Here is a 12,889-nt window from a genome sequence, read left to right as displayed (position 1 = left end):
ATAGAGCTCGTAATACAGTAAATAAAACAAATATAGGCTGTTATACAGATACACTCTTAAGTTGTGATAATACCAACTAATTTATTAACAGGTTCATTTTTTTTACATACAAATTTGAATTTAGTGCAAGTGAAATATTCAAGTAAAATACAGATTGATAATAATCGTTTTTGTTATTTTAAACGGAAAATCTTAGGGCCATTTTGAAAATGCCACAAGAAATAGTAGCTGTGAGTTTTATCAAATTTCATAGAAAAAAATAATTTGCAGATTAATCGATGATAAACAATCGAGCACAGATAAAAGTTACTTTCCAACGCCATTTTTAAATGGCTTTAGACACGTGATAAGTCTCCCGTCACTGATCATTAATAGAAACAAATTGAAATACACTCTCATAAGCGCAATTTAAAAACACGTATTTAACGATTTGTGCTTAATGGGCTTTTGACCACGTGTTTAATTAAGAGGACGGAGAGGTTAACGGTGCCAGCGCGTCACCGTGACGTCACGCCGGCAGAGCGACGTGGCACGCCGACGTTTAAAGGAACCGGAGCCCGTGAAGGAGCGTCGCCCTGTTCCCCACCGAGCAGCGACAAGCAGCCACCGGCACCGGAGACATGGCGTCCAACAGCGGCTCAGTGGGCAGATGGGAGGTCGTGAAGAAGGGGAAGAAGAACAGCAGCAGCACCGGTAGCAGCAGCAACTCCGGGAAGAGCTCGACCGAGAAGAAGAGCGGCGGCAGCGGCGGGGGGAGGAAAGCCCTGTGCGAGTCCAACCAGCCCTCCAGACGTAAGTGACCCGGGGGGCCGCTGCTCCGTTACCCGCTCACCATGCACCTCAGCCCGGGGGGGACCGGCTGGAGGGTGCCGCTCCCTCTTTTTCACCCTGATAACGTCGCGACGCACATTTAGCCTCACGCCTCTGTTAGCCAGCTAGCTCAATCCCCGCGTAGCGTTTCCTGCTTCCGTTGCACACTGACACGTCTTAAACGGCCATTATCGAGTGTCTCCGGTCGAACTGTCATTTTGAAAAAAAAGGGGGGGAAGGGGGAGCGGCTGACGGACTCTCCGTGGCCCCGGGTGCCGCCGCCACATCCCGGGCAGCAGGGTCGCAGCTGCTCGGCTAGCACGAGCCGTTAGCATGCTAGCAGTGGTGTCAACAGAGGCGTCGTCATCACTGAGGAGCTGGAACGCGTTTTGAAATGACAGGGACGCGGCTTCCTCGCGTTATGATCCATGTAAACTTATGAGTTAGCATTAGGCTCATGTGTCAGATGAGACTATAATCATCTGTTCCTGCAGCTGGAGAGGAGACCTGCACCCAGACGGGCACAGTTCACTGTTTCCCACGGGAGCCGATGGGGGAGACAATTAATCAATCACAGATATTAGTTATTGTAAAATCCAGATGTGACACTGCTGCAGCTGTTTGTGCGAATTCGTCCTCGTGGAACCGAAGGAAAACCCTTTAAACTTCTTATCAGCCTCTTCACTGTCTTATCCTCTGAGGTTTTGATTAGTTCTTCAGCTATCTGTTATTTGCGCTATTGTTTTAAAGCATTCAGTTTTAGCCTTGATTAATTGTTGAGGATAATTATCAGAGCACAGTGAAAAATCCCATTCGCAGAGTCCATGATTATATCTTTATATGTCTAATCAGCAGCTCAAATCCCAAAGATATTAACTTTAATTTGATGTAAAACCATGAAGAGTTGGGAATATTTCTGAGGCTGAAACTGTATTTTATTCAATTTGGCTTTAAAAAAAACAAAACACACAAATCTGAATATCAGCTGACATGAGTAGGAACTGAAACTGTCCTGAAGAGAGGACCCTCTTCCAAAGTCAGATTTTTAAATTGAATTCATTCGACAACTCTTCACGGGTCTGACGGCTACTTTAAATAACCGGCGAGAGGAAAGATTAGAGGCCCCTCTGCCACTGATATTTGTTTGTGCACCACATTTATCAGCGAATCAGTCCGTTCAAAGTCTGTGTCGAGGTGGCGTCAAGGTTTCATGCCAAACAAATAAACTTCTCTCTTTTTTTTTTTGTTTTTCTCGTGTAACCTGGACAATACTTTCCTCTGGATGTGTGCGACAGCTTTTCTAAAAGAACAAAACACAGAAAAAGATGAATTTTACTGATATTTAATGTTAATTTAGTTCCAGTCAGAGCTTTGATTGATGAGGCTAGACGTTTTGTCTTTATACTAATTATAAAGCAAGTAAGATGTATATAAAGGTTTCTATATTCTTGCTCCCTGTGGACTTTGCTGTAGTGTATTGCACCGGATCTGGAAGGTCATATGTAAGTCAGCTGATATGATGATACCCGACATGTCTGAACAAGTTATTGGGGTTTACAGTGATGATGTCAGACCATGAGTTGACCAATGACTTAACTTCTCACCTGCAATTTGGTGTGAATTCTATTGCCTTTTAAAAAAAAACCTTGTTTATTTTTTTAAATAATGCTTCCTGTCAATGATGCACTAGGGTGTGAAATCTCAATTTACTGCTCACAACATAACAAACTATCCCTGGAGCATTGAATGAGTGAACGAATGGCTGAGGGTCTTTGTGGGGGGGGGGGGGGCGTAATCTGAGGAGCTGTACACTGCCCAACACAACCCTCTTACAGGGTGAACTGGATTCTGACACCAGCCACAGATTAGCTGTCAGGACACTTATAGAAACATATAGACACACAGAAGACAGACCGCAGCAGGGCAAGTTTCTCCACTAGTCAATGCAATAATGGATTTTTTTCCAGTATTTGTCTCGCGTTATGTGAGACGTGCATGACTTGGGTTATAAAATATTATGCTGGTCTTTACTGGGATAACTGAAAAAGATTAATGGGGAGATGGATATCAATCTGCTTGATGTATTTGACCCTTTTGAGCAGGGTTCAATAAAAGGAGAAGGCTCCTTTTGATGACATAGGAGATGTCACTGTCATCAAAGGAGCCTTCTTCCTTTAGGAGAGCTGGGTTCCAAGACTCCAGCTTGATCCTGTAGAACATAGTCTAGGTCCTTAGAGATTTCAGACTTAGAATCAAGACCAATAATTTCCTCCTCATTTTCCTCATCCTGTTCTTCATCAACTTCTGTAAGTCTGAAATGACTGTGACCAGCCAGACTAACACTCTGGATAAAGACAATCAAAAGCAAACTTTCAAATGCATATCACTCAGTCTATTAAGTACATGGTGTTATATTTCAAGTTTTGTTACATTACATTTCATTTAGCTGACGCTTTTATCCAAGGCGACTCACAATAAGTGCATTCAACCATGAGGGTACAAACCCAGAACAAGAAAAATCAATAAAGTACAATTTTCTTCAAGAAAGCCAAACTACAAAGTGCTATAAGTAAGCTTCATATAAGTGCTACTAAATCTAAATTTTATTGTGTATCAAAGGGTTAACTCACTCAGTTAAGTGTAGTTTTCACTCTGGGGAACATTTGTGTTGACGGTTTACTCCTCGTGGCAGCTTAATCTCGTTAGATGCTCATTAATGGGGATCAAAACACCGGTAAGAGGCGCTCAGGTAAACAAACGTGTACTCGTGTGTCTTTAAAGGCACAGTAGGGCTTCGATTATTCAGATATTTATTACAAACTCAGCTTCTGCTCTTGGAAATGGAACTAGTGTCCACTCCTCCTTTCCCACAGTGACCACATATAGATTTGGGTTTCTCAGCAGCATGATCGGTGAGCAACTGGTGACCTGTCAGCAACTACTCAAGTTTGTGGGCGGGTCTGAACACTCGTGTGCACTGGTAGTTAAATACTGTAAATATCTTTCCAGGGTGAATCTGGGTTAAAGCTCTAGGAGTAACTTACTCTGAAACACCTGGTGTTGAGTGTTACTGTCTCATGGTGGTGCCGTTTAAATCTTTTGCTCTTTATTTGTTTATTTATTTTTAATGAATATATATTTGTGACCACAGGAGGAGGAAAGTAAGAAAATTATGAAACACAATCCTGGTTTTGGTCTTTTCATCGGATTTGTTGACAGTAAATTAAATTCTTTCACATCCTGGGAATAAAATAATAAAAGTTAATGTGAACACTTGATTTATCAGAAGTTTTTCAACTGAAAATGTGGTTGTTTTATTATTGAATGTTGAACAGGGCTGTAATACCCAGTGGTGGGAAACTTGTAACAGAAATATTTGCGTTGGCCACCAAAGCTTCAATTTGGTAGAAGAACGGTTTGACTCTGAAGTGGACGTGGCTTGTTTTCACGAGGATCTTAATAAGTAACACACAGGGGGGAAAACTTTGGATACAGCTGGTGCTTAACTTCATTCCTCTGTGAACTGAAATGAATGTTGCATGAAAGTTGGATAATAGCTGCTCATTATGCAAGCCACAAGTGAGGGAGGGAGGGAGGGATAAGTAACACACTGAATATGAGCAGATGGAGCAACCAGGGAGGAGAATGCCTTGGTTTCCATGGATTAACTTGTTTTCCAGGACACAGGGTCGATTGGGGGAAAGTGTTGAAGAAGATCAAAGAAATTTAAAAAAAAAAAGTTTCCTCATATTTGCGATCTAGAGGCGTGTCTAACCAACGCTGCCTTGTTCCCTCCAGCACCCCTGATTTTGTCAGAGACTGTGTACGAATGCTTCGAGAAGATGGTGAAGAAACAGAACAAGGAGCAGGTTCCACCAGCGGCCGAGCCTCCGAGCAAGAAGCCCTCAACGAGTAAACCACCCAAGAAATCAAACTCCAGCAGTACGGTCGCCCCTCCGACGCACAAGAGCCTGGAGGAAGCCTTCAAAGCTGTGAGTAACGCACATTCCCAGGATTTGCCGTTGAGGAATGTGACACTGACATTTGTTGACGATCTAAAGGCCAGAGCAAGGATTTAAACCGAGTTGATCATGGTCACAGATTTTGGAATATTTGAAGATTCTGTGTGTGTGAATTTACAACTTTTCCCCCTAAATTTTAGATTCAAAATAATGACAAATCTTCCTCAATATTAGTGTAAGATTTTTCCTGATTTCTCTGTAGAATAATTGTCTCTGTAAAACCTCAAAGCCGCGCATTTCCTCATACAAACCGAGAAACAATGCAGCATTGTGGCAACTTTAGAGCAAAATATCACATGCTGAGACACAGATTCATCTTCACATAATGAACGTGTTGTTTCTGAGGCTACAGACGAGACTTATCGGCTCTTCTCTGCTGTTCTCTCTCTTCAGCTGGATGTCGGGGACCTGAAGCAGCAGCTGGCCCACAGTCAGACTCTGTTCCCAGACAACCCGTCAGTCTGGGTCAAAGACCTGGCCGGGTACCTCAACCTCAATCTGACTGTGCCGGAGACAGAGCCCACTCACAGCAGCTACGCTCACGGTCGGTTGTTTTTATCTTATCAAGATCCAAATATGCAAAGTAATACAGTGCAATTTCAATATGACCTTTTGTCAACAACCTGACATTGAAAGGTTTTTGCAGTAATGTCATATCCTCCTTTTTTCTCCCGTCAGACTACCCATACTGCCTTACAGGGAAGGAGCTGAGGGGTGTGATTAAAGGCCTCATCAAGCGCTGCAGCGACGTTCTGCCAGGTTTCTTCGACCACTGTGTTTACACCATGCTCAGGGAGCTGGACAGGCAGTCAGGTAAATACAGGAGGTTACACGAAGAGCTGGAAGTGGTTTGGACGTTATCCCTCTTCGTTTTGCTCTGTGCATCTTCAGTGTCATTTCCAGAGTAGATTCAGTACTTTTAGTGAAAAGATGAGGAGATTTCTGGAGGATGTAGTTTCAAATCAGTGTTGCATCTTGATTTTTACGGTCAGAATATACAGTGATTAGCAGGGAAGTAAAACAAAATACAACATTGCTTTTCTCCCTTCAGGAGAACCACTTCATGGCTACAGAGTTTGCATCCAGGCAATTCTGAAGGACAAACCCAGAATAGCCACCCAAAATCTGCCAGAGGTAAGTGTGTGTGTGTGTGTGTTGACTGCTTCACTGTGCGTGTGTGATTTCAGTTCCATTGTCCAGTGTACTGCAGGATTTGTCTTCTGCAATAACTGTGCAGTAATATGTTGTAATACTCTCCCCCCCCTTCTTCCTTCCTCTGCAGTATTTGGAGTTACTGCGGTCGGTTCAGAATCGCCCAGTGAAGTGTTTGACTATCATGTGGGCTCTGGGACAAGCAGGATTTTATGACCTCAGCCAGGGACTAAGAGGTAACTAACAGTCATACACTGCCCCCCCCCTTTAAAAAAAAATTACACACATTATCACGCAACTACAAAAACCATCCTTGAGTTGAGTAAGCACAGTGTTTCATTGTTCTCACAGCTTTACTGCTGCTCCGGGTCTGTCCTTTCTCCCACTTTCCCAACTGTCTGTGAGCACAGCAAGTCTGGGTTAGGGGTTGATGGAGCAAGTCCAGTTTTGTAGTAAATGATTGTGCAGCAAATTTCAACACACTTTAAAATACTTTACATTGAAAAATGTGTATTTATCCTCACGTTTATTATCTCAGTTCAATAGCTATATATGGTTAATCTGTAAAATATCAAGCCTCAATTCCATTTCTTTGACACATATCACTGGATATATATATTGTTATATATATTATAATATCAGGATTGGCCCTTGGAAAGTCCCTTTCGGTCTGTCTCTTTTATAAAACACCAGGACGGGCTGTTTTTAAAAATGTGAAAACGCTCTAATCTCATCATCAGGAATTTAAAAAGTAATGAAGTGTTTCCTGTTTGAGCCTCAGACTGACTGGACTGAGAAGATAATACAAACTTGACCTTAAATGTTTTCCTGTGTAATTTGGGAGGAAAAAAGAATCGCATTTAAATTCTCAACACACAATTGCACATTTAGTACATTTAACATGAGACTCGGAGTATTTCCAGGTTTGAAAGCGACTTGCTGGGCGGCTGTCATGCTGCTCCGCTTCTCATCACTCAGTTATTTTGTGTCACCGTGTTTCTTTTAAATACACAATGTGTTGCTGTTGCTCTGGGCTGTTCTTTTTTTTAAAATGGCGAGCTGAAAAGACCCAGTGTTGAGTCGTTTAATACCAGAACTAACTGCTCCACCAGCACAAGGTGAATCAAGTGTTGCTCTGTGTGTTTCAGTGTGGCTGGGCATCATGCTTCCTGTGCTCGGAGTGAAATCCTTGTCTGCGTACGCCATTGCCTATCTGGATCGACTTCTCCTGTAAGTCTGACGGAGTAATATGAGAACTGTGTGTTTTCAGTTTTTATTTAGATCACGTAAAATATAACAAAAACCTTTTATTTGTTTTGGCATGTTTTTTTCTTCTGGATGTAATATGATTTTAAACGAATCTGAAATCATGATCTTGAATCTCAAATCCTTTCGTTGTCCTTCTTCCAGACTTCATGCAAACCTGACGATGGGATTTGGCATCATGGGACCTAAAGACTTCTTTCCTCTACTGGATTTCGCCTTCATGCCCAAGAACGCCCTGTCATCGAGGTGAATGGAATCTAATGTAAAAGTCTGCTTCACAGTCGTGTCAATTTCCCTTTTAAGCCCTTGTGCAATTACATGACGATCAGTTTAGGAATAAGTCGATGTAGAAACTGGGTGGTTGAGAAATTAAACACACGTGAAGTGGTGGAGTTCACTGAGAAAGATCATTTATACCTTTTTTTTTTTTTTTTTAATTTTTTATTTAGTATCAACACACTTGTAAGCTCATCATCTCTGCATCAAAACAAACTGTAGAACTGATCATTTCATACAATTTGAGTTTGAACACATATGACTCTGGGGTTTTTTTTTTTTTTAAATCTCCCAAAAACTAATAACCCCCTTTTGTTTGTGTTCAGTCTGCAGGAGCAGCTGAGGCGTCTGTACCCTCGACTCAAAGTGCTCGCGTTCGGAGCCAAACCAGAGAGCACGCTACACCAGTACCTGCCGTCCTTTCTGTCCAGAGCCACGTCGCACTGTCCTGACGACATGAAGAGAGAGGTAAGACACACGCATGTACTTACTGGCTCTAAAATGTCAACAGAAAACCTGAGGATTTAGTGTCGGTCCTTCTGAAATAAAGACAGAAGACACTTTTATTTGTTGGATGTGGTTTTATCAACCTATAAACTCACCATTTAACTGTTGTCTTGGAGTTGGACGAACGTGTTGTTGGGACTGTGGCATTTAAAAGATTGTCTCCTTGCTCCTTGCAGCTGCTCAGCAGTATGACCGAGTGTTTGTGTGTGGACGTACAAAGTCTTGGAGTATGGAGGCAGCTCTATACCAAACACTTACCCCAGTCCAGGTGAGTTATACACACTACACTGATTTTAAACATTTCTACATTTTATAAGTGGTTGAATTAAACTTTTTCCTTTATTAAAGTGTGAAAATGACAAAGCAAACACTCAAATCTGAATTTTCCAGTTCTAAACTCCGCCAGTGAATATATGGGGCCACACATGAGGATGTAGTTAAGATTTTGAAGCTGATTTTCCTCTTTTCTTTCTCCAGTCTGCTGTTGAATCATTTGTTGAAGTCCTGGAAAGTCCTGCCACCGAAAGTATGACTCCCGCCATGACACAGATGGTTTTAAACTAATCTCAGCGTTAATAGAAAAGAATACAGAGAGAAACTGCTGCATGAATCAATTCTAATACGTAATATTAAAACTAAAAGACTTCTTGGGTCTGAAATATCTTTTTAAAACTGTCTTTTTTAAATCGTCGCGTGCTTGACGGCTGTCTTGTCTTTGACCATCTTTAGCTACGGAAGAACCTTGAAGAAACAATCCAGTCGTTCCGAGTGACCAATGAGGAGATGAGCGACACCGCTGAGACTCAGGAGCTTCACGAGTGCAACAACCTGTGTCAGGTGAGACGCACAATTTAACCACTGAGCACATTTGAGGTTTTATTTATTTATTTATTTAATACGGAATTAAACCTGCGGTGCCCAAACTCCTGATTACAACTGCAACACTTGTTTTGCTTTTGTCACCAGAATCTGCAGGTGAAGATGCGTGGTCGTGGGTTCCCCTGGTTCAAGCTGCTCATGGTTCTGTTCATGTTCCTCGCCGGCTTCATGGCGCACGACGTCAGATCTCACGGCTCCCTCACAGGTCCGTCTTTACGGCAGAACTTCCACATCTGGATCTGGACTTTTTTTTATTGTGTTTTGTTTTGTTCTTGAGGTCATGTGATGGTTGGTGTGTGTGTTTCAGATTCCAGCACAGCGAAGTATCTGCGCAATTCAGGGGTCACGGCCGTGTCTCAGCAGGCCTGGGGCAAAGTAACAGTCTATTCAAAACAGGGCTTCAGGTACAAATCCTTCTTTAAACCTTTTGTCTAATAACTGTTCATGAAAATCAACCGTTTAACTTGTGTTTTTGGCTTTTTCTGTAGCTGGATGGAGACAAACACCCCTTATTATTACTCTGAGAGTGTGCGGGTCCTGGGGCCACTGATGACCCAGGCCATGGAGAAGTCAAAAGCAGCAGCCATCTTCATCTCTGATCACACCACACAGTTCGTCCTCTGGGTCAGAGAGAAGACGCCGCTGGTCATAGAATGGGTAAGAGTGAATATGAACAACCATAAAACTGTCACTTGTTCATATTTAAGGTGTAATCGCTGATCAACTTCTCTTCTTTGCTCAGGTCTACACCAACACTCCAGACAGTGTGTTCCAGGCGTTGGCGTATGTGAGGGAGCTGCTGCTCCTCCTCCATCACAACTACATCCTGCCAGCTCTGGCTTTCATCGCTGAGCTGCTACAACGAGCGTGGACCAACCTGCAGGAGTCCTGCAAGTCAGTGCGCTGAAGCGTTAACCTTTATTTGAAATTCCCCGGTGACCTGTTTGACAGCATATTACATTTTACATTTCACAAACTAAACCTCAGATTACTAAAGATTACAAACCATCTATCACATAAATAGAGAACATGACGACTGGCCAAAAAGTGAAATGTCTCGATACATTGGCGTATAGGTCATAAACCCCACCTCCTCCATGTTAGTGGATGGGACATGGACCAAACAAAAGTTTTTTTTTTTTTTTATTGCACGGATATTTATTCTGAGAAGTTTAGTTTTAAGTATTTATATAGTTTTGTTTGAAATACATGCATCTATGTATTTAACAATTAATTAATTACACCTACATGTACATTTATAAGTGATGGGAATGGAAGTTATCTGTTTTGTTTGGCCTTCATTTATAAGTAATGTTGCTCTGAGTCTGTTTCCATAGTGAATGCAAATGAATCCAAGATTATATTTGGCTATATTTAAAACTCTGACATGAAGCACCGCCTGTCAGAAACTCACCTGCCTGTGTTTCTCTCTTCCAGCGGTGAGGTGTCGGTGTCGTGTCTGCAGGGCCACGCCGTGACCTTCGCCAATTCAACGTGGCAGCTGCTCCAACACACGACTTCCGCCGTCAAGACGTGGGCTCAGGAGCTGCTGACGAGAGCATGATGATCATCAACAACAACGACAGATACTGACTAAACTTACACACACAATAAAAAACACAAGAAGGCTGCCTCTCAGTGCACGGGCTCCTCTCTGAAGCCGTCATCGGACACTGCGGGGTCAGACCAAACCAGCGCTCACGCAGCAGGAACCGTCTTCTGTCTCTTGTTTCGGCTAAATTTTATCAAATCAGTTTGCTGTTGTATAGATGTTTGTTTTCTACCGATCCTTTTTGTCACTGCTGGACGCTGAGGTCGTCTCTCTCTCTCTCTCTCTCTCTCTCTCTCTCTCTCTCTCTCTCTCTCTCTCTCTCTCTCTCTCTCTCTCTCTCTCTCTCTGAGTTTTCTACTGCAAATAAACTGTTGCTTTAACAAATTGTAATTTATAGAAGATGTAGGTTTGTAGATGATTTATAAGCAGTTTTTATTTAAAGATATATTAAGAAAAATAGAGAAACTTGCTAAAGGGCAGGGAAAAGACCACCCCCCCCCAAAAAAAAGATATTCCAGACTCAAAGACCTCATCAGCTAAACTCTGAGGACCACTTCATCTCCTCCTGCTCACTGTGAAGTCAGATCACTTGTATGATTGTTTGTGTCGGGCTCAATGAAGCCTTCATCAAGTCCGAGGAACTGTCCTGTCACAGTGAGGAGCTCACATCTGCCGGTGGATGGACTCCCTCACCAGATGTGGAGTCGACAACGTGACTCCAAACAGGAAAGAGTCTCCTCCGTGTGAAAAATAAAACCTGCTCGCTGGCTTTTTGTCTTGCACATCTTTGTCTTTGCTGCCTCTTCTGTCCCGTTTCTCTTTTTTTTTTTTTGTTCATCAGCAGCTCGACACCTGAGCTGAAATCAGCGCGACGACTGTGTCCTCATACTTGAAGGCTGAGGATATTCCGTGTGTGTGTGTGTGTTTGAGTCGGAGTGCATGTGTCCATGCACTTGTTCTCCTTTAATTAACCCCGTGCCAACATCCTCACTTACGCTCATAATAGAACTTCAGAATAAGAGCCACCCCCCCCTCTCCTCAGAAGAGACGATTCACTAACATTAACGAGATGTTTGGACGGAAAAATGGCAATTTATGTCTTACTTTGTAATGTGAATGATTTATAATAAAGATTTCAACCCCAGTCACTGTTTGTGTTTCCAATGCAAAGCTTCAGAAAACCATCAAACACCACGTTGACCACTGAGATCCAGTGACGACCAGGAGGTGGTGGTTGGGTTATGAAGGGGGCGGGGTCATTTGGGGATGCTAAGCATTTTCAAACAGGAAAAAAGTAACATGTTAATCCAGCCACGCGGTGCTCGTGCGCCCCCTGGTGGAAACAGGTGGACGATACATCCCCAGAAATGTAGTTCTGTGCACCTGCAAAGTTTTAAACAGGCGTGTGATACAATGTTTTTTACATTTGTATTACAGTTTTTAAAAGGTTTACAGACTGAGTGTAAATCAGAAACAGCCTGTGGCTTCTGTTACCAGGTATTCTGTCTGAAACAGATTGATGCTGATTGTTGTAATTGATGTGATTCAGGCAAACAATGCTGGAAGTTGCTGCATGTATATAAAAACAAGAAATAATTACAATACATGTAACATAATTTATCATGTCTTGCTCTGTATAGGGGAGAATAAGCTTTATTGTATCAGGTGCTGTATTGTATCAGTATCAGACTGTGGAAGTTGTTCAAATCAGATTCACATTAACAGTGTAACCACATGGATTCCCATCATGTGCCCAAGAAATCAGTCATACAAAAAGGTGCAGATGTGTTGATAAGGAAACAAAAGCACAGTTGACTCGCAGATACATATTGACTCAGTGGGACGTCGGCTGTGGTCAGTCGTTAAACTTCCACTCACAGTGAAAGGAAGAGATCTTGAGAGAGATCCAGGAGGTTTGAGCCAAACACTAAGCGACTCATTTGAGAGTCAGAGCAGCCAACACTCACCGTCTGTTCACAGCCAGACTCACAACTGCAGCAGGTCCTCGGTTTAATTGGACCTGGCAGTTGTCAGTGATTGAACTGACAACAGGGACCTTACAGGGACGAGATAATACGTTTCTACTGCAGGTTTTTAAATGTTTAGCACTAGAATTAGCTTTCTATTGTTACCTTTTCCCTGCCACTGTTTTGTGTTATCACTCCTCAGATATAGTTTATATTTAAAATCGACTTTTAACAGTAAGATGGAAATGAGCTGCTGTTTTTTGGTAGTTTTTCTATTGCCTACTCTTGTTGAGGGTTAAGAACAGAGGACGTCACAACTTATTAAGCCCTTGATTTGTGAATATGGGCTACACAAATATAATTTGTAGATTGATTGATACTAAAACCATGAAATATTTGGCATTTTGTTATGAAAGGTGACCTAAACTGACTCTATAACACACCATATTGATATATTT

The 12,889-nt window shown here is 42.3% G+C and overlaps 1 protein-coding gene across 1 annotated transcript; it reads left to right on the top strand.

Annotated features, from left to right (window-relative positions):
• The first annotated feature begins 488 nt into the window (after positions 1-488).
• On the top strand, positions 489-11,608 carry LOC117758540 (transmembrane protein 214-A-like). The gene is made up of 17 exons (XM_034580300.1): positions 489-792; positions 4,609-4,802; positions 5,226-5,376; positions 5,511-5,645; positions 5,884-5,966; positions 6,115-6,220; positions 7,133-7,214; positions 7,395-7,496; positions 7,853-7,994; positions 8,210-8,301; positions 8,511-8,559; positions 8,763-8,870; positions 9,000-9,117; positions 9,220-9,316; positions 9,401-9,569; positions 9,655-9,806; positions 10,350-11,608. The coding sequence occupies exons 1-17, from the start codon at positions 621-623 to the stop codon at positions 10,474-10,476; spliced, it is 2,079 nt and encodes a 692-aa protein (XP_034436191.1). The 5' UTR covers positions 489-620; the 3' UTR covers positions 10,477-11,608.
• Positions 11,609-12,889: the final 1,281 nt, after the last annotated feature.

The sequence above is a fragment of the Hippoglossus hippoglossus genome, chromosome 24 (assembly GCF_009819705.1).
Source record: "Hippoglossus hippoglossus isolate fHipHip1 chromosome 24, fHipHip1.pri, whole genome shotgun sequence".
Classification (NCBI taxonomy): domain Eukaryota; kingdom Metazoa; phylum Chordata; class Actinopteri; order Pleuronectiformes; family Pleuronectidae; genus Hippoglossus; species Hippoglossus hippoglossus.
This window is presented reverse-complemented; position numbering and strand designations above follow the sequence as displayed.

What these genes read in the sequence shown, in the direction of transcription:
- LOC117758540 (XM_034580300.1), top strand. Translation starts at nt 621, where the DNA reads ATGGCGTCCAACAGCGGCTCAGTGGGCAGATGGGAGGTCGTGAAGAAG. An exon ending in TCACAGCAGCTACGCTCACG is followed by an intron (nt 5,377 to 5,510) that starts GTCGGTTGTTTT and finishes TTCTCCCGTCAG; the next exon opens with ACTACCCATACTGCCTTACA. An exon ending in GGAAAGTCCTGCCACCGAAA is followed by an intron (nt 8,560 to 8,762) that starts GTATGACTCCCG and finishes GACCATCTTTAG; the next exon opens with CTACGGAAGAACCTTGAAGA.